The sequence below is a fragment of the Tachyglossus aculeatus genome, chromosome 1 (assembly GCF_015852505.1).
Source record: "Tachyglossus aculeatus isolate mTacAcu1 chromosome 1, mTacAcu1.pri, whole genome shotgun sequence".
Taxonomy (NCBI): Eukaryota; Metazoa; Chordata; class Mammalia; order Monotremata; family Tachyglossidae; genus Tachyglossus; species Tachyglossus aculeatus.
Genome location: NC_052066.1, coordinates 156,540,792 through 156,560,357, shown reverse-complemented (window position 1 = coordinate 156,560,357; position 19,566 = coordinate 156,540,792). Strand labels below are relative to the sequence as shown.

Sequence of the window (19,566 nt, the reverse complement as noted above, 5' to 3'; positions counted from 1 at the left end):
CCATTTTTTTTCAGTCTAAACTGCTACTACACTGACCCAAGGAGTTTTCCTATCCCACCTTGATTACTGTATCTGCCTCTTTGCTGACCTCCCTGCCTCTCCCCACTTCAGTCCTTAATTCACTCTGCTACCCAAATCATTTTTCTACAAAACCATTCAGTCTACGTCGCCTCACTCGTTGAGAAAACTCCAGTGGTTGCCCATTCACCCTAAAAAACCCCTTAGTATCAGCTTTGAAACAATCAGCTCATCCTCTCCTATCTATCCTCACTGATTTTCTATTAGACCCCAGCACGCATGCTTCGTTCCTCTCACGCCAATGTATTCACTGTTCCTCTTTCTCAACTATCTCAATGCCAACCCCTCACCCACATCTTCCTCTTGCCTGGAACTCCCTCTTCCTTTTACCACCATTCTCCCCAGCTTCAAAGGCTAATTTAAATCCCATCTCCAAGAAACCTTTCCCAACTAGGCCTTAATTTCCTCTACTCCCGCTCCCATCTATGTTTTCCTTGCATTTGGATTTTTGCACTCTATGCACTTGATAATCACCCCACCCTCATCCCCACATGACTCATGTACATAACCATAATTTTAATGACTGTTTCCTCTTCTACACTGTACATACCTGGTTGGGGGTGGGGAGGGGAACACCTCTACCAAACTCTGTTGAATTTTACTCTCCCAAACGCTTACTGCACAGTGCTTTCCACACAATAAGCACTCAAAAAATACCACTGATAGATTGAAAAGCACAGTCCCCATTCTCAAGATGCTTACACTAATAGCGAGAGGACATAGAGAAGCAGCATGGATCGGTGGAAAGAGCGTGGGCTTGGGAGTCAGAGGTCATGGGTTCAAATCCCAGCTCAGCCACTTGTGTGACCCTGGGCAAGCCATTTAACTTCTCTGTGCCTCAGTTACCTCATCTGTGAAATGGGGATTAAGACTGAGCCCCACATGGGACAACCTGATCGCCTTGTATCCCCCCAGCGCTTAGAACAGTCCTTTGCACATAGTAAGCACTTAACAAATACCATCATTATTATACAAAGTGCAAATGTAAAATAGCAGCAAGAGCAGCTTTCCTGAAACCAGTTCATCTTTGACTATTGTTGCCTGGAAAGTTATTCAAAGCAGAGATTAAATTTAAAAAAAGTCTCTAGGAGAAAATTTAATTTAAAATATTTATTTTTAAGAAGACCTTGGTCTAGAAAAAGTGAGAAAATGTAGCTTAACTCCTGCTGCCATGTTTAGTTCACACAACTGCCTCTCATACTGTGTGGCCTGGACTCAATGATGTACGTTCCGTAAAACAGTGTCAAAACATACACGTAAATAGGAACTGGGCTTGTTTGGACACATTCCATTTATATACTCCATCACACGAGAATTCCCATCAAGTACAATAAAAAATAAACTTGCTTGAGCCCAGGTATGGCCAATGGGCAACTTGGATGCTTTTTTCCCCCAAGCTTTTGCCTTGGCAGATAGTGCAATAGCAAAGTAAAGAAAACATGGCTGGGCCCTTTTCAGCTTTTTCACTTCAAAAAAGTTATCTTCGGTTTTGAAAAAGGACTGTTCGTGCATATAATTGGGTATCACATTTTGTCATATTACCCACGTGACACATGCTCTGTAGGTTGTAGACATTTAGCAAACACTAGCTGTTGGTAGTTGATTGATGTGGCAATGTTCTATTTTTAGAAATTAAAATTAAAGCTATGGTGTGCATCATGTGAAACTTTGTTTTCAGTTCCTTCTCTCCTTATTTGAACCAGCTTTTGTCTCTACCTCCCACTCTCACAGGCCTGTGAAAAGTTGCCAATAATTCTTAGTTTTGGGCACAAAGAAAGCAACACCTGGATATTGTGGAAATAGCTCAAGTACAAAAATATTTAAATGTCTTTGATTCTGGGACCAGCATTTAAAGAAAAGGCTTAATTACCCCAAACAGCAATCTTCTATCAAGAGCTTCTTAAAGTATTCACCTTTCCAACTGGCAATTTGGGGCTGTAGTTATCAGCATCTTTATGTCATACAATGCTAAGAAATATGAACTCTTTTCAGTAGAATTAGCCAACCCAGAATTCAGTTGGAGCAAAAGACATTAGTCTTATTGTATGTGAGTGCTTACTGTGTGCAGAGCACTGTACTAAGCACTTCGGAGAGTACACTATAACAATATAGACATATGCCCTACCCACAATGAGCTTACAGTCTAGAGGACAGACATTGTTATCAATAAATAAACTCTAGAAATGAAATGTTAGGTCCTGAGCCACGTTATTTTATATAATCTGGCTTCTTCAGTACGTATCTAACCCTGGAAACTGCTGAGATCGAGGCCAAAATGGAAAAGAAAACCTATCGCTTCTTACCTGATGTCGGTAGTTATACCAGCCATTGGATCCTGCTACGATAACCACCCAGTGCTTGCCTCCATCCTCGAGATCATCCAGAGGCAAAGTGCTACTTCCCAGGACTAAGCTGAGGAACACAATGGTCTTCAAAATCATCCTGTCTCTTTTACTCGAGCTGCAGAAATGTAAAAGAAAAGAAGGGGTTAAAGTTAGGACACCAATGCGTAGCAATATTTTTAGCCTAGAACAAAAACCAGTTACAGTGTAACAGAGAGATAAGGCTATTTTCATCGAAAGGGCAGTCTGGTGTTCTAGATAGACAGTAAAAGATGGTGTCCCTGGTTCACTAGATACACTTGGAAAGCACTTTCTCTCTGGGCTTGTTTGCCATCAATAAAATGGGGTTTAATAACTGCCCCAACAGAAATGATTGTGGAGCTTACTGAGAGACTATCTAGAAAATATTTGGAACTATGTTGGATGCTAAAAATGGCTAATAATACCTCTTCTGGAATAAGGTTGAGTCATTCTTGGAAAGGGAAGTTTTAAAATATTTAAGTTGAATTTAAGCTGGTTAAAATCACAGCAATCCAGAAGTATTCTGCAGAAATACTGGATATACCAGTCTGGAGTGCAATTCTGATAGGAAAACTGAGACTGGGCCCCCCAGAGTTAAGTTCACTTCACAAATAACTCAAATGCCCATTTTTTTTTAAAGGACCCTTACAGCAAAGTAAATAGCTTAGAAAACATCAAGGGTTGGTCCCTGGATTCCTTTAGTTTAACATTTTAAAATTATATTACATTTTAAAATTCAGCTTGAAAAACTCTCATCTGGACTTTCTGTGGTGTGAAACCAGGCCTGCCTATGAAATTGGAGAAAAAAAGGCAGAAATGCCACAGGAAACTGAGCAATGCCACCCCATTACTCAGCCATGGAGCAAAATGAAAGAAAAATCAAATTACTTCACCAGTTAAGTTTACTTAAATGGTCTCCACTTCTCTTCAGATTTTTCCCTTCACCTCCTCCAACTGGTCAGATTCCAGAGTAATACTAATAACGGTATTTACTGAGTGCTTACTGTGTGCAAAGCACTGTACTAAGTAAGCACTTACTGTGTGACAAGCACTGTACTGGGGTAGATACAACATCATCAGGCTCCCACGGGGCTTACAGTCTAAGAGGAGGGAGAACAGGTATTGAATCCCCATTTTGCAGATGAAGGAACTGAGGCCCAGAGAAGTGCCCTGACAACGTAGGTCACCTAGCAGGCAAGTGGTAGAGCTGGAGTTAGAACCCAGTTCCTCTGATTCCCCTACCCACGCTCTTTCCACTAGGCCATACTGCCTCTCTAAGAGATGGGTGGGAATCCATGCTCCTCGTAGGGAGGGAATGTGCCGACCAACTCTGATATATTGCACTCTCCTAAGTGCTTAGAACAGTGCTCTACGCACAGGATTGATTGAAACTGAACAATAGTGGGGCACTCATGAGACAAAGGAATTATGATACCCCACTTGGCAGATGCTTGAAGGGAAGAGGTGAGTGTGTAGGTCCAAGCTCTTGGTGAGCCCCAAAATGTCTTGAGGAAAGGAAGTGAACTGGAGGTGCAGACCACTAACGTCCCCTCCAAGCCTATCCCGGAAACCCTGATATCAGCACCCTCAACTAACGTTTACACACGGTAGTTCCAGCTTTTCCATTTCTCCGCCCACCATCCCTAACCCACCGCCTCCTAGGAGTCTCAGGGCAGAGTCCAGTCAGGTTGGTAGTTGCGCAAAAGAGGTCACAAGGAGCCACCAGTACCTGCAGACACTGCCGTCAGTTAATGGGGCCTTGAAGCCAATTAGGAGACACACGCCCGGGTGCCGTTTCTCTGAAAAAAAATGGACAGCCTCAATCTGATCATCATCATCAATCGTATTTATTGAGCGCTTACTGTGTGCAGAGCACTGTTCTAAGCGCTTGGGAAGTACAAGTTGGCAACATATAGAGACAGTCCCTACCCAACAGTGGCTCTTCATCCCTTGTGGGCAGAACTGTGACGGGACCAAACTGCCTTAATGTTCCTATTTCCTTGATCTTTTGCAGTATCTTTTTTATGAACTATTGAGAGAACTGGTCCAGATGGACTCAGTCTGCAAGTCTAAATATCTTTGGTGTCCTCTTGTCACCCAAGCTTCGCACCTGGTGTTACATACATGCTGGAAATTTTAAATAGGAATGGATAAACACAATGTCCACACAATAGCTAGCGCAGCCAGAGTTCCTGTTAATGAGCAAGTAGTGAAACACGAGTCAGGCACTTGGCACAGTTTGCCAAAGCTGGTTTAGCTTTATTAGATGCCCGCAAAGGTAATGGGTAGCAATTTACCAGCATAATACTGCGGGATTCCTGGGAGGAAATCGCTCTGTGTTTTTTGTGGAGGCACTGTTTGAGTTGTTTCTCTTGTAGTTCACAGGAAAGGAAAAGGCAGGATTTGAAGAAGAAAGTGATTTATGCACCAAGCACTGCATTAGAATTCAGGAAACCCTGAATTGTCCTGTCCCAAATCTACCCAGGACTGGCTCTGTTCCTGGAACAGATCACTTAACATTTCCTAGGATTTCCTTATTTGGGGAATGGGAATGCACTACAGAAGAGATATTGTGAGAACTACTAACTGTAGTTGTGTTATTTTGTTATCCTCTGAAGGTGGGGTCTTGCAAAGGAAACACTGTGTACAATAACCCCAGTTGCAGACCTCTGTGGGTAAATGCGGCAAGACAAGTATTTTTTTCCTGTGGCTATCTACCACAAGAGATGTCTGCTTACTCTGAGTTTTATTATATTACTTTCACTTCCCACCTCCCACCTGCACAAGCCTATATGTTTCTTCATTTAGTGTTTTCCGGGGTTTGTCAGGGGTGGTCTCTTTATAGCAATTTTTCCTGCCCAACTTAACTTCACTACAACTTTATAACACTTCTCTAACCAGTATTAAGGCCCACCTTGCCCAGGAGTCTGCCTCCAACATTGACACCAAATAGTTCTTGGAGGGAAAGTATAATTGTGGCCCTTCTTGACACATCATCATGGTTATGGTTGTCCCAAGTATCACCCCTAACTTTCCCTCCAGTAATCCAGCACAGATGAACTTAGGGGTATTTTCTGCTCTTATAACTTTCTGCGGTAATGAATCCCACATGCTTAGCGCCCACTACAGCAAACACCCACATGCCACTTTCAAGTGAAATGTTAGGTGGAGGGTAACCACAGATGATGGGTTACAAGGTTAATTTAAAAAAAAATCATTTTTTTTCTTATTTGAAACAGGAACTATTACTACAAGGCTAGGAGCAAAACTAAAGAGCACTTCAGCTGGTGGAAGAAATTGTGCAAGGCTCCTTTGCAGTGCACAACAAATTTATGCAATTGTGTTGGTTGCTGGTAGACTTTTTCTATCACTTGTTTCCTATTTAAGTATTTTTTCATTCCTTTGGATTTAACCCAGGTACAAAGACTTTTATTCCCGATAATTTATAAATGAGGTGAAATCATTTACCTCGTGGTGTGATTTCCAATTGGCGCTCTCTGGGAACTCTGAATGTTAATATTGTGGGACCCTCCAATGGGTAGAAATCCCAATTTCCCCGTGTAGGGTGCTTGGTCGAAGGCCCTCCCTCTAGGAGATGAAACCCGGGGTGGTGGGAGCTGAGAGATAAGGGTCTGGGGTGGCAGGAGCCAGGAGACCAGCGTCCGGAGGTGGTACAAGCTGGGAGAAGAGGGTCCGGGGGTTGCGGGAGCTGGGAGATGAGGGAATGGGGAGGCAGGAGCTGGGAGATGAGGGAACGGGGAGGAAGGAGCTGGGTCCTATCTATTGCTGCTAATGAAGAGAGATGCAAACCTAGCAGGTCACCCTAGACACCAAACTGGCAGGGAACAGGCCCAAGGAGGCAGGTAGAGCCTTACTTAGATCCCATTTAGGGCCGGGGCAGAGGAAGAATAGTGTTAACAGGACTGCTTGGCTGCATCTGCCCTCCTGGCATCCCACTGCTGCCTCTGCTCCCCACTCCTAGAGGTCTGCCAATTTCAGCAGGCCGCCCTGAATGTGTGCAAGAGGTTCAGGTTTGTATCTTGGAAATGGGGGGTTTGCGCAGTTTCTCAATGCAAGGTTCCCCTAACAAACTTTTCAACAAGTGGCCCATATTTAAAACGCCCTTTCAGCCACAAAAACCATACTTGTCATTTGCTCAGATGATGAATTTTTTGAATGGTATTCGTAAAACACTTACTATGTGCCAGGCACTGTCCTAAGCGCTGGGTAGATCCAGACTAATCAGGTTGGACCCAATCCCTGTCCCATATGGGGCTCACAGTCTTCACCCCTATTTTACAGATGAGGTAACTGAGGCCCAGAGACGTGAAGTGGCTTGCCCAAGATTGCAGAGCAGACAAGTGGAGTAGCAGGGTTTAGTACCCAAGTCCTGACTTCTAAGCCCATGCTCTATCCAATCAGTAAGTTTTGTGAGTAATAACAATTGTAATAATCATGGCATTTGTTAAGCACTTACTATGTACCACGAACTGTTCTATGTACCGGGGTGGATACAAGCAAATCAGGTTGGACACAGTCCCTGCCCTATATGGGGTTCACAATCTTCAAGCCACAACCTAGAACCCGCACGGACTGTATATTCCCAACTCAAGCCGGCCCTTCCCGATGGCCCAAGTGATGATGATGGTGGTATTTGTTATCTGACCCCTGGGAATTTGGACTTCCCTCTTCAGAGGCCAGCTGGGCTTGCACAGAGGCGTGAGAGCTGCTGGAACCAGCCTCTTGCCCCTCCCTGTGCTGGCCTAAATCCTGACCTTTTAGCACAGGTGTTTCAGGAGGGGGCCTGAGCCCAGCCCAAATTCAGGAGGGTTTTTGAAGTCTTGGGCCAATGCAGGGCCCCCGCTTCTCTCGGAACACATGTCCTCAGTATGTGTTTTGGCTAGGACACTAGGGAGTGTTTGGCTGGTGACATGATCCTGTTTTGGATACAGTGCGAGTTTGTGTCATCTGACCTGGGGGAGTATTACAATGTGAGTTTTCTTTAACATGGGGTTTTGCCAGAACAATTCTCCTGTGTTACAGGAGAGTTGAATGTCAACGGATTCAGGACCCAGGGGCTTACCCAAGCTTATGCAGAGCTCTTTCATGGATGCAGAGAGAGCAGACTTGGGTTTCTGAAAATGGGCCCCTGCCAAAAGGGAGTGCACCATTGCTTAAAGGGCACTCCAGGACTCCTCAATCCTTCCTCCTCTTAGCCTCCAGCCTTAACACAGAGGTGCCATCCCCTCACTACATGGAGTTCCTCAAGGCTCATTTCTGGAGCCTCTTCTATGCTCCATCTACTCCCACTCCCCTGGAGAACTCATTCACTCACATGGCTTCAACTTCCACCTCCGTACAGACGATCCCCAAATCTACATCTCCAGCCCTGATCTCTCTTCTTCTCTGCAGTCTCGTATTTCCTCCTGCCTTCAGGAGATCTCTACTTGGATAATAAGGATGGCATTGGTTAAGCGCTTACTATATGCCAGACACTGTTCTAAGCATTGGGGTGGATCCATGGAAAACAAGGTGGACACAGTCCCTGTCCCTTGTGGGGCTCACAGTCTCAATCCCCATTTTGCAGATGAGGTAACTGAGGCCCAGAGAAGTGAAGTGACTTGCCAAAGATCATACAGCAGACAAGTGAAGGAGCCTGAATTAGAAGCTAGGTCCTTCAGACTCCAAGGCCTGTGTTCTATGCACTAGGCCAAGCTGCTTCTCATTTTCCCACCCCACTGTCCTGTCCCTGCCCTTATCACTGTAGACTCTGCTGCACTGGATTCCTCCAAGTGCTTAATACAGTGCCCTGCACACTGTTAAGTGCTCAATAAATGCTACTCATTGACTGATAGACAGCAGAACACCCTCCCTACACCGTATCAAAAGCCCATAACCTTGGCCTTATCCTCAAATAACCATTCAACTCACATACTCAGTGTCATAAGATCTCATCAGTACAGTGCTCAAGTGCTTAGTACAGTGCTCTGCACACAGTAAGCGCTCAATAAATACCACTGAATGAACCTTGACAATATTGCTAAAATCCACCTTTTCCATAATAATAATAATAATGATGGCATTTGTTAAGCGCTTACTATGTGCAGAGCACTGTTCTAAGCACTGGGGGGGGGATACAAGGTGATCAAGTTGTCCCACGTGGGGCTCACAGTCTTAATTCCCATTTTACAGAAGAGGGAACTGAGGCTCAGAGAAGTTAAGTGACTTGCCCAAGGTCACACAGCAGACATGTGGTGGAGCCGGGATTCGAACCCATGACCTCTGACTCCAAAGCACGTGCTCTTTCCAATGAGCCACGCTGCTTCTCTTAAAGCAGCTGCTTTTCCATCCACGCTGCTTTTCCATCCGAACTGCTACCACAGTGATTGAAGCGCTTATCTTATCCTGCCTTGACTAGTGCATTAGCCTCCTTGCTGACCTCTCAGCCTCCTGTCTCTCCCTATTCCAGTCCATACTTCACTCTGCTGCCCAGATAATTTTTCTTCAAAAACATTCACTCTAAGCACCCCACACACACACCACCCACCCACTCCTCTAGAACCTGCAGTGGTTGCCCAGTCACAGCCACACCAAACAGAAACTCCTTACCACCGGCTTTAAAGCACTCAATCACCTTGCCCCCTCATTCACTCAATCGTATTTATTGAGCGTTTACTGTGTGCAGAGCACTGTACTAAGCGCTTGGGCAGTACCAGTTGGCAACATATAGAGATGGTCCCTACCCAACAATGGGCTCACAGCCTAGAAGGGGGAGACAGACAACAAAATGAAACATGTGGACAGGTGTCAACAGAATAAATAGAAGTAAAGCTAGATGCACATCATTAACAAAATAGAATAGTAAATATGTACAAGTGAAATAGAGTAATAAATCTGTACAAACATATATACAGGTGCTGTGGGGAGGGGAAGGAGGTAGGGCGGGGGGGATGGGGAGGAGGAGAGGATTTCCTACTATAACTCAGCCTGCACCCGTTGCTCCTCTAAAGCGAATCTACTCACTGTACCTCAATCTTGTCTACCTTGCCACCGATCCCTCCCTCACATCCTGCCTCCGGCCTGGAATGCCCTCCTCCATACCCGACAGACCCTCACTATCCTCACCTTCAAAGCCTTATTAAAATCACATCTTCTCCAAGAGGCCTTCTCTGACTAAGCCCTTATGCCCCTATTCCCTCTCCATTCTGCACTGCCCTGGCAGTTGGGTTTGTACCCTTTATTCATCCCTCCTTCAGCCCCACAGTGTTTATGTATATAAGCCAGAAATGTGTCTACCAACTCTTGTTATATTGTCCTTCCCCAAGCACTCAGTACAGTGCACTGCACACGGAAAGTTAGGGATTATTTTTATTCATTTACGGAATGAGGTGTTCACTATATGCCAGGCACTGTACTCGTTATGGGCAGGGCACATATTTACTAATTCTGTTGCATGGTACTCTTTCAAGCGCTTAGTATAGTGCTCTGCATATCGTAAGCACTCAATGGATACCATCAACTAGTTGACTGATGTTGTAGTTTAAATCCAAAGCCAATAGGAACCATCACAAGGTTCTTCCCTTAAACATCCTGTTTCCACTCTGAGGCAGACTGCTTGACTGGGATTTGATTCGAGAATGGAATTTCTCATATTCTTTAAGTTCTTCTGGTGTCATAGAAGCCTCAAGTTAATCCTTCTAGTCAGGATCTACAGCCAGAAACTACCTGATCATCCCCACACCACCCCCCTCCAAAAAAGAAAAAGCACACACAGAACTCATACACTTCAACAAGGGCATTTCTAAATAAACTGGAAAATTAGAATGGTGTCAGTGTCAATTTCAGCCACAATATGTGCATAAGGTTTGAAAATATGAGTCAGTGCAGGCCAATTCCTGATCTTTTTAGTCATCCGTCACTGAAGTGGAAGAATGGGACACCGCATTCCACTGAAGTGACTCTTCCTGGGATGTCCATCGTGGTCTCCCTGCCCAGAATGTCAGATGAACAATTAGATCTGAGAAGACTTCTGTATAAAGAAAGGTCAAGAGGACAGCTTCCCCCAGAACTCAAGAAATAAATCGAGGAGGCAGGGGTTAGCAAAATCATCATTTCTGCAAAAGCCACATACTACAGGCTTAAACACTACCCTTCTAGTTCAGGGGCAGGCACAATTGAGCCTGCAGGCTGGATCAACAGCAGACTTGAACTCCTTTTTAGCAGGGCTGTGAATGAAGGCAGGTGTTTTCCTACTCGTCTTAACCAAGAAGAGCTGCAGGTGTATTTCCGGCTGTCTTGGAGGCAGGTGATTTGCCTCAGGTAGAAATAGCTGCATTTCTTCATTGGTATAGATTCCATGATGTGGTCTTTTAAAGGCATAGATTGATCACATGTGGTATATATGCCTTTGCAGGACAAAATCATTACCTTCTTCTGTTTTACTCTAGTTCTAGTTCCCTGACTCCCTCTCCCTTCTGTGTCACCTATGCACTTGATATTCATCTCCCAGCACCTCCAAAATTTATATTAATGTCTGTCTCCCACTCTACACTGTAAGCTTCTTGTCAGCAGGGAACGCATCTGCCAGCTCTCTTGTGTTCTCCCAAGGGCTTAGTACAGTGTTCTGCACACAAAGAGTGCTCACTAAATGCCATTAATTGATTGATTGTTGGGTAGGGACTGTCTCTATATGTTGCCAAATTGTACTTCCCAAGCGCTTAGTACAGTGCTCTGCACACAGTAAGTGCTCAATAAATACGATTGATGATGATGATGATGATGATCAGTGACCAACACCTATTACCAAGAGGTCCAGTGACTAGCACCAGGCTAACCGACTTAGCAAATTCTTCCCACTACTCTCATTTGAACAGACCACCATAAATTTGGCTATACTCCTGATCATTTCTTTGCTCTTTGGCAGGGAACATATCTACCCACTCTGTTGTACTGTATGCTCCCAAACACTAAGTACAGTGCCCTGCACACAGTAAGTGCTCAATAAGTACAACTGATTGATTCCTTTCTTACCAGACAACTTTTCCCAGCCACGTCCTGCTCTCCTCCCACTCCCATTTTGGCAGTAGGAAGAGAAGACCTTCTCCCATCCCTCTCTGGGGCAAGGTTCTCAAATACCACTTCATCCCACTTATTTAAGAGTTGTTGAGAACTGTGGTGCAACAGCCCAGTGTTCTGGAAGTTCCCGTAACAGGCATCTGGGGCCTTCTTGAAAGGCCGCAAATTTTTAGGGAGGCCCTTTCCTACAGAGAAGTCACTTGACTCTGAAGTGGGGGAAAAGCTTTAGTGTCCTCATTTAACAGCTGGATAAACTGAAGCAGGAAGGCTGAAGTGATTTGTCTTACAACATACCGCAAAACTGACCTAGAATTTATCTGCCTTCCTCCTTCGTTCTCCACTTAAATATTCCTTCTTCCTGGAGATGTGCCACTAGATTTGCTGTCTCCATCAATTAATCAATCAGTGGGATTTACTGAGCAGTCATGGTGTGCAGAGCACTGAAATAAGCACTTGGGATAGTACAATAAAAGTAGAGTTGGTAGACAAGGTCCCTGCCCACATGATCTGTTGGTTTAAGTGAAAGGGGCCTAGGATTTGTGTTGTTAAGCAGTTTGGTAAATAGGTGGCTTGAATTCCTTTTCCCTTCCCTACAAACCTAGCCAAAACCCTTTGGCCTTTTGACCCATATCCCTGCCCTTCAAGGATGAGGGTAGCTGATGAAATCTGGTAACCTGCAGACCAGGGCCTTTTATGGGGGCTTCTGAGCTCCCTCCCAGAAGGCAGGCTGATGTCAAAGGTGCCCTCATCCTCCTACCTTCCAAAAGGAGGCTGAGCTCCATCCCTAGAGGAGCGGAGGCTCAGGCAGATAAAGTCAAGCAGCATGTGGTCCAGGGCTCCCACTCCAGGGCTTTGGGGGTCTCAGGGTGGGGAGGTGGGATGGCTTTAAGCCCCACAACCAGTCCCTCCACCCACCTGATGTCCTGGGAGCCAAGCCCCTCTCCCTACCTGTAAGGAATGTCAAGAAGGTTGTGGAGGTTCAAACAGAGCAGGGCTGAGTTGCCTGAAGAGTTGAAGAATACAGTTATTTTCTACAGTGGTTGTTTCCAAATGATAAATGACCACAGTTTTTTCCCCCCCACATATATCTCTTTTTCCCTCCCTTCTAATTGTCAGCCAGGATATGTGGTAGAACCAAGCTCCATAGTCTTCCCCAACTCAGTACTCCATCTAGTACAGAGTTGGTACAATTTAGTACTCTAGTACCGAGTTTGTGATTCCTTTCAGCTCAAGGTGTCACTGTCCACTTCTCGACCAGATTGTAAACTCGCCGTAGGCAGTGAAAGTGTTTACTATTATAGTGTACTCTCCCAAGTGCTTATTACAGTGCTTTGCACAGGTAAGTGCTCAATAAGTACAATTGAATAACTCTCCCTATTAGTGTCAGCTCCTTAATGGCAGATGTTGTCTTCTCTAACTACATTTGTATGTTCAAGCCATAAAAAGCAATGCATTATGCTTAATGCAAAATCAGGATTTGCTATTTTTTGTGTGCGGGGGTTCATATTAGGTCTGAGAGAATGGAAGGGCATTGCCTATGCCCAACCTGGTCAATGGATTCTGTAGCTCAGGCCTAAACGGAATCCAGCTGGGATGAACTGAGCACACATGCAGTGTCAGTAGCCACCAAGTATACTGACATTGTTATGGGCACCTTGCCACAAGTACAGGAACAGCACTTTGTAAACCAGAGGTGCCCAGCGGGCAGACATTTATCAATAATGTCCTGTTTTTGTTCAGAGAAGTATTCAAAATGTCCTTCAAGATCACGCGAATGTGCTGTTTGCTGCCCAAAGTTTAAACCAATCATAACGTGCCTTCTAGGAAACTCACAATCAACATGTCATAATTTAAAAATATTTAGCATCTCCTTGCATGTGGCAGCACAAACCAAGGCAGGTATGATGATAAAATGTTACACTATTTTTTAACCTTATTTGAGAATCTTGACTGAAAACGTCTTCTTCGGAATTATCACCTGAATTTGAATGCTTAGTGGTCACAGCCCTGAACTATGGCTGGAAGCGTACAATAAAACAGAAAGAATTTTGTCAAAACTAAAACTACTAAGAACTCAAGTCTTCAGCACAGCCAGGACAAATTTTCATAGGTGGGTTAATTGACCTTCCAAATAACTTTCGATTTCTTTTATCTTTTGGTATTTGTGTTTTAACACTAAAGTAACTTTCTTGGTCATCAGCAGACAAAGTTTACAGTAGTTTGTGTTCTGCATTTTCCTTAGTAGTCATGACCTTATGTGTTATGACTTAAAAGTTCAAGGCTGTTATTTTTAATATAAAATACATGGCAACTATTGGAAGACCTCAATAAAAGCAACTAGTTAGCGGTTTCTCATGTAGTGGCTTTGAAAAAACACCCAATTCTTTCAAGCTCCAACCTAGAACAGGGCAGAAAGCCCTTTGAATGTCTGTAACAATTCAACATTTCACTTCCCCTGCACTGCAATGTCTCTTGTCTTCACACATGTAAGACTTAAAATACATTCAATTTTTCTTTGAAAACCTGAGCTCTGATTTGATCTACATGATTCAGCAGGCTCATTTCTCCCCATTAAAAACAATCATCCTGGCTTTTCTTAAAAGCATCTGAATAGATGAAAACTCACAGCTAATACACATGGTTGGGCATTAATTAACATTTCACCAGGTTACCTGCCCGGCCTTAAACAGCATAGGACTTTGAGAAGCAGGATGGTCTAGTGGTCAGAACATGGGCCTGGGAATCGAAAGAACCTGGGTTCAAATCCCAGTTGTGCCACTTATCCGCTGTGTGCCCTTGGGCGGGTCACTTAACTTCTCTGTGGCTCAGTTTCCTCATCTGAAAAATAGGGAACTAAATACCACTTCTCACTCCTCCTTAGACTGTGAGCCTCATGTGGGATATGGACTGTGTCAAGGGTGATTATATTGAATCTACCCCAGCACTTAGTACAGTGCCTGGAACATAGCAAGCACTTAATACCATTAAAAAAAAAAAAAAAAAAGTAGGAGTCTGGAGACCTGGGCTCTAATCCCAGCTCTGTCACTTGCCTGTTGTGAGATCTTGGCCAAGTCACTTAACCTCTCTTTGCTTCAGTTTCCTCATCTGTAAAATGGGGGGGACTAAATACAAGTTCTCACTCCTCCTTAGAGGATAAGCCCATGGGTGTTAGGGACTGTGTCCTATACAACCTCATTTACCTCAGCCCTTAGCACAGTGCTTGTCACAGAGGATGCACCTAAATACCACAATTATTATTACAGACACACAATTCTATTAAAGTTAACATAAGTCTATTAAAGGTATCCCCACCAGGTTAGCCAAACCACCACGACCCTGCCTTCATTCCCTTTTCCATTCTGAAACTTCTGACCTTTCCTTATCAGCCTCAGATATCCCCCAGACGATGAAAAACCTATCCATCAGGCTAAGACTCCCCCGACACCCTTCCTTCCTCTCCCCCTCATCCCCCTCTCCATCCCCCCATCTTACCTCCTTCCCTTCCCCACAGCACCTGCATATATGTATATATGTTTGTACATATTTATTACTCTATTTTACTTGTACATATCTATTCTATTTTATTTTGTTAGTATGCTTGGTTTTGTTCTCTGTCTCCCCCTTTTAGACTGTGAGCCCGCTGATGGGTAGGGACTGTCTCTATATGTTGCCAACTTGTACTTCCCAAGCGCTTAGTACAGTGCTCTGCACACAGTAAGCGCTCAAATACGATTGATGATGATGACACCCCCAACCAAACCACCATCCACAGAATACATCTTGCAAAAAGATGACAACATCAAAGTACCACTGGCGATTTACTGGCTCAACCCGGGGCTAGGTGAGGCTCTAACAGGGGGCATGAGGTCTTGGAAAGGGGCAGAAAAGTCTGTTGTGTGACCTTGGGTGAGTCATTTCTCTACTCCGTGCCTCAGTTACCTCATCTCTTAAAACGGGGATTGAGACTGAAAGTCCCCACGTGGGGAAGGGACTCTGTCCAACCCGACTTGTTCATACCCGCCCCAGCGCTTAGTACAGTGCCAGGCACATAGTGCTTAACAAATGCCACCATTATTTTTACTAAATGGGACAAGGGACTGAGTAGGAGAAGCAGTGTGGCTTAGTAGAAAGAGCAAGGACTTGTGAGTCAGAGGTCGTGAGTTCTAATCCCCCCGGCCACTTATCAGCTGTGTGACTGACCTGACTTCAGTTACCTCATCTGTAAAATAGGGATGAAGCCTGTGAGCCCCACGTGGGACAACCTGATTACCTTGTATCTACTACGGGGCTTAGAACAGTGCTTGACACATAGTAAGCGCTTAACAAATACCATTATTATTTTTCATTCATTCAATCATATTTACTGAGCACTTACTGTGTTCAGTGCACTGTACTAAGTGCTTGGAAAGTACAATTCAGCAACAAATAGAGACAATCCCTGCCCAACAACAGGCTCCCAGTCTAGAAGTGGGGGGAGAACTGCTTAGAGAAGCAGAATGGCTCAGTGGAAAGAGCACGGGCTTTGGAGTCAGAGGTCATGGGTTCGAATCCCGACTCCGCCACATGTCAGCTGTGTGATCTTGGGCAAGTCACTTAACTTTTCTGGGCCTCAGTTACCTCATCTGTAAATGGGGATTAAGACTGTGAGCCCCATGTGGGACAACCTGATCACCCTGTAGCCTCCCCAGCGCTTAGAACAGTGCTTTGCACATAGTAAGCGCTTAACAGATGCCTATTATTATTATTATTATTAGCTTGCATCTTCCCCAGGAGCTAAGTGTAGCGCTTGACACAAGGTAAGCGCTTACTGTGGGCAGGGGTTGTCTCCCTATTGCTGCACTGGACTTTCCGAGCGCTTAGTACAGTGCTCTGCACACGGTAAGCACTCAATAAATGAGACTGAATGGATGAAAGTACCACCATGATGATAATGATTGTCGGGGGGGGGGGGGGGCAGCTTCCCTCCCCAAGTGCAACAGCCTCCCACGCACACAAACATGCACAATCATCCACAAACACACCCACACAGTAGGGAAAGGCCCGGCCTCTCCTGGCACAGCTAATAGGTTTGTTTTCAAAAACCCCGTCGGGAAAGCCAAAGCCACATTATTCATTCAATCAATCGTACTTATTGGGCGCTTACTGCATGCAGAACACTGTAGTAAGCAGAGGGCTTGGTGTGGGCATCATGCCAAAGTCCTCACCTGGTTTTCTTCCCTGCCTCTTCTCCCACTCCCTCCCTGTTCACTCACCTGTCCTCTCTCCCCAGTTCATTCAATTCAATCGTATTTATTGAGCGCTTACGTACGCAGAGCACTGTACTAAGCGTTTGTCTTTCTTCTCCCCCATCCCCAACGCTTAGCAGATAGTAAGTGCTTACCAAATACGAAAATCATTCTTACTACAATCGGGCAACAGAAAGGGATAATCCAAACCCAACAACAGGCTCGCATTACAGAGCGACAGCCCCCGACCTCCCCCTTGCCCAACGTCGGGGAGAGAAGACAGAAGGATAATAATAATAATAATGATGGCGTTTATTCATTTTCATTCAATCTTATTTATTGAGCGCTGACTGTGTGCAGAGCACTGTACTAAGCGCTTGGGAAATACAAGTTGGCAACACATAGAGACGGTCCCTACCCAACAGCGGGCTCACAGTCTACAAGGGGGAGGCAGACAACAAAACCAAACATATTAAAATAAAATAGAATAAATATGTACAAGTAAAATAAATAGAGTAATAAATATGTACAAACATATATACAAGTGCTGTCGGGAGGGGAAAGAGGTAAGGCGGGGGGGGGGGATGGGGAGGGGGAATCTAGAAGGGGGAGACAGATTCATTCATTCAATCATATTTATTGAGCGCTTAGTGTGTGCAGAGCACTGTACTAAGCGCTTGGGAAGCACAAGTTGGCAACATCTAGAGACGGTCCCTACCCAACATAGGGCTCACTGTCTAGAAGGGAGCGACAGATAACAAAACATATTAACAAAATAAAATAGAATAAATATGTACAAATAAAATAAATAGAGTAATAAATATGTACAAACATATATACAGGTGCTGTCGGGAGGGGAAATCTAGAAGGGGGAGACAGATTCATTCATTCATTCAATCGTATTTATTGAGCGCTTACTGTGTGCTGAGCACTGTACTAAGCGCTTGGGAAGTACAAGTCGGCAACATATAGAGCCGGTCCCTACCCAACAGCGGGCTCACAGTCTAGAAGGGGGAGCCAGACAACAAAACATATTAACAAAATAAATAGAATAAATATGTACTAATAAAATAGAGTAATAAATACATACAAATATACAGGTATTATACAGGTTTATTAAGCGCTGACTATGTGCAAAGCATTCATTCAATCGTATTTATTGAGTGCTTACTGTGTGCAAAGCACTGTACTAAGCGCTTGGGAAGTACAAGTTGGCAACATATAGAGACAGTCCCTACCCAACAGTGGGCTCCCAGTTTAGGAGCACTGTTCTAAGCGCTGGGGAGGTTACCAGGTGATCAGGTTGTCCCACGGTGGGGGGGGGGGGGGGCTCCCAGTCTTCATCCCCATTTGACAGATGAGGGAACTGAGGCACGGAGAAGTGTCTTTTAGACTGTGAGCCCACTGTTGGGTAGGGACCGTCGCTATATGTTGCCAACTTGGACTTCCCAAGCGCTCAGTACAGTGCTCTGCACACAGTGAGCGCTCAGTAAATACGACTGAATGAATGAATCTGTCTCCCCCTTCTAGATTTCCCCTCCCGACAGCACCTGTATATGTTTGTACATATTTATTACTCTACTGTATTTGTACATACTTATTCTATTTATTTCATTTTGTTAATATGTTTTGTTGTCTGTCTCCCCCTTCTAGACTGTGAGCCCACTGTTGGGTAGGGACTGTCTCTATATGTTGCTAATTTGTACTTCCCAAGCGTTTAGTCCAGTGCTCTGCACACAGTAAGCGCTCAATAAATACGATTGAATGAACGAATGAATCTGTCTCCCCCTTCTAGATTTCCCCTCCCATCACCTGTATATATGTTTGTACATATTTATTCTATTTATTTTTTGTTGTCCGCCTCCCCCTTCTAGACTGTGAGCCGGCTGTTGGGTAGGGACCGTCTCTAGCTGTTGCCAACTTGGACTTCCCAAGCGCTTAGTCCAGTGCTCTGCGCACAGTAAGCGCTCAATAAATACGATTGAATGAATAATAATAATAATAATAACGGCATTTATTAAGCGCTTACTATGTGCAAAGCACTGTTCTAAGCGCTGGGGGATACAATATGATCAGGTTGTCCCACATGGGGCTCACAGTCTTAATCCCCATTTTTACAGATGAGGTCGCTGAGGCCCAGGGAAGTGAAGTGACTTGCCCAAGGTCACACAGCAGACTTGTGGTGGGGCCGGGATTCGAACCCATGACCTCTGACTCCCAAGCCGGGGCTCTTTCCACTGAGCCACACTGCTTCAACGACTTAATGAATATGATTGATTGATTGATGTGACTTGCCCAAAGTCACAGGCCCGGGTCCCTGACCTCTGACCTCCCTCCTGCCTTGGGGGGGGGGCGCGATCGGCCGGCCGTACCTCCTCCAGGACGCCCTCCGGGTTGCAGTGATTGACGTGAGCTCGAGGCGGCCACTGCTGCGACGGCGGGGGCTGATTGACAGCCGGGCACTATGAGGCCCAGGAGGAGGCGGGCGGGGGCCAGCCTCGCTTCGGGATTGGCCGTCCGCGATGATGGGCGGGGCCGCCGCCCAATGAGAGAGAGGGGGCGGGGCTAGAGCGGGACGGCGGCCAATCCTGGGCCAGATTGCGCACGCGCCGGGGACCCGGCGGGGGGGGGGGGCGGAGGCTTGTCCCTCACCTGATGAGGCCTGAGGGAGCCACCTCATAATAACAACAATAATGATCATTCATTCATTCATTCATTCATTCAATCGTATTTATTGAGCGCTTACTGTGTGCAGAGCACTGTACTAAGCGCTTGGGCAGTCCAAGTTGGCAACAGCGGGCTCACAGTCTAGTCTGTGTCACTTT

The 19,566-nt window shown here is 45.2% G+C and overlaps 1 protein-coding gene across 3 annotated transcripts in view; it reads right to left on the bottom strand.

The window, feature by feature from the left end:
• Nucleotides 1-19,190, bottom strand: part of LGMN (legumain) — a 37,249-nt gene extending 18,059 nt beyond the window's left edge. The window contains exons 1-3 of one of the 3 annotated variants that reach the window (XM_038772644.1): nt 19,114-19,184; nt 4,171-4,240; nt 2,382-2,538 (exon numbers count right to left, since the gene is read on the bottom strand). In XM_038772644.1, the coding sequence (XP_038628572.1) occupies nt 2,382-2,519 (138 nt within the window). In that variant the 5' untranslated portion in view covers nt 2,520-2,538; nt 4,171-4,240; nt 19,114-19,184. Of the gene's footprint in view, nt 1-2,381; nt 2,539-4,170; nt 4,241-12,464; nt 12,520-19,113 lie in introns of those variants that run through there. The other 2 variants (XM_038772731.1, XM_038772813.1) reach the window with 2 other exon arrangements.
• Between the last annotated feature and the right edge of the window lie 376 nt (nt 19,191-19,566).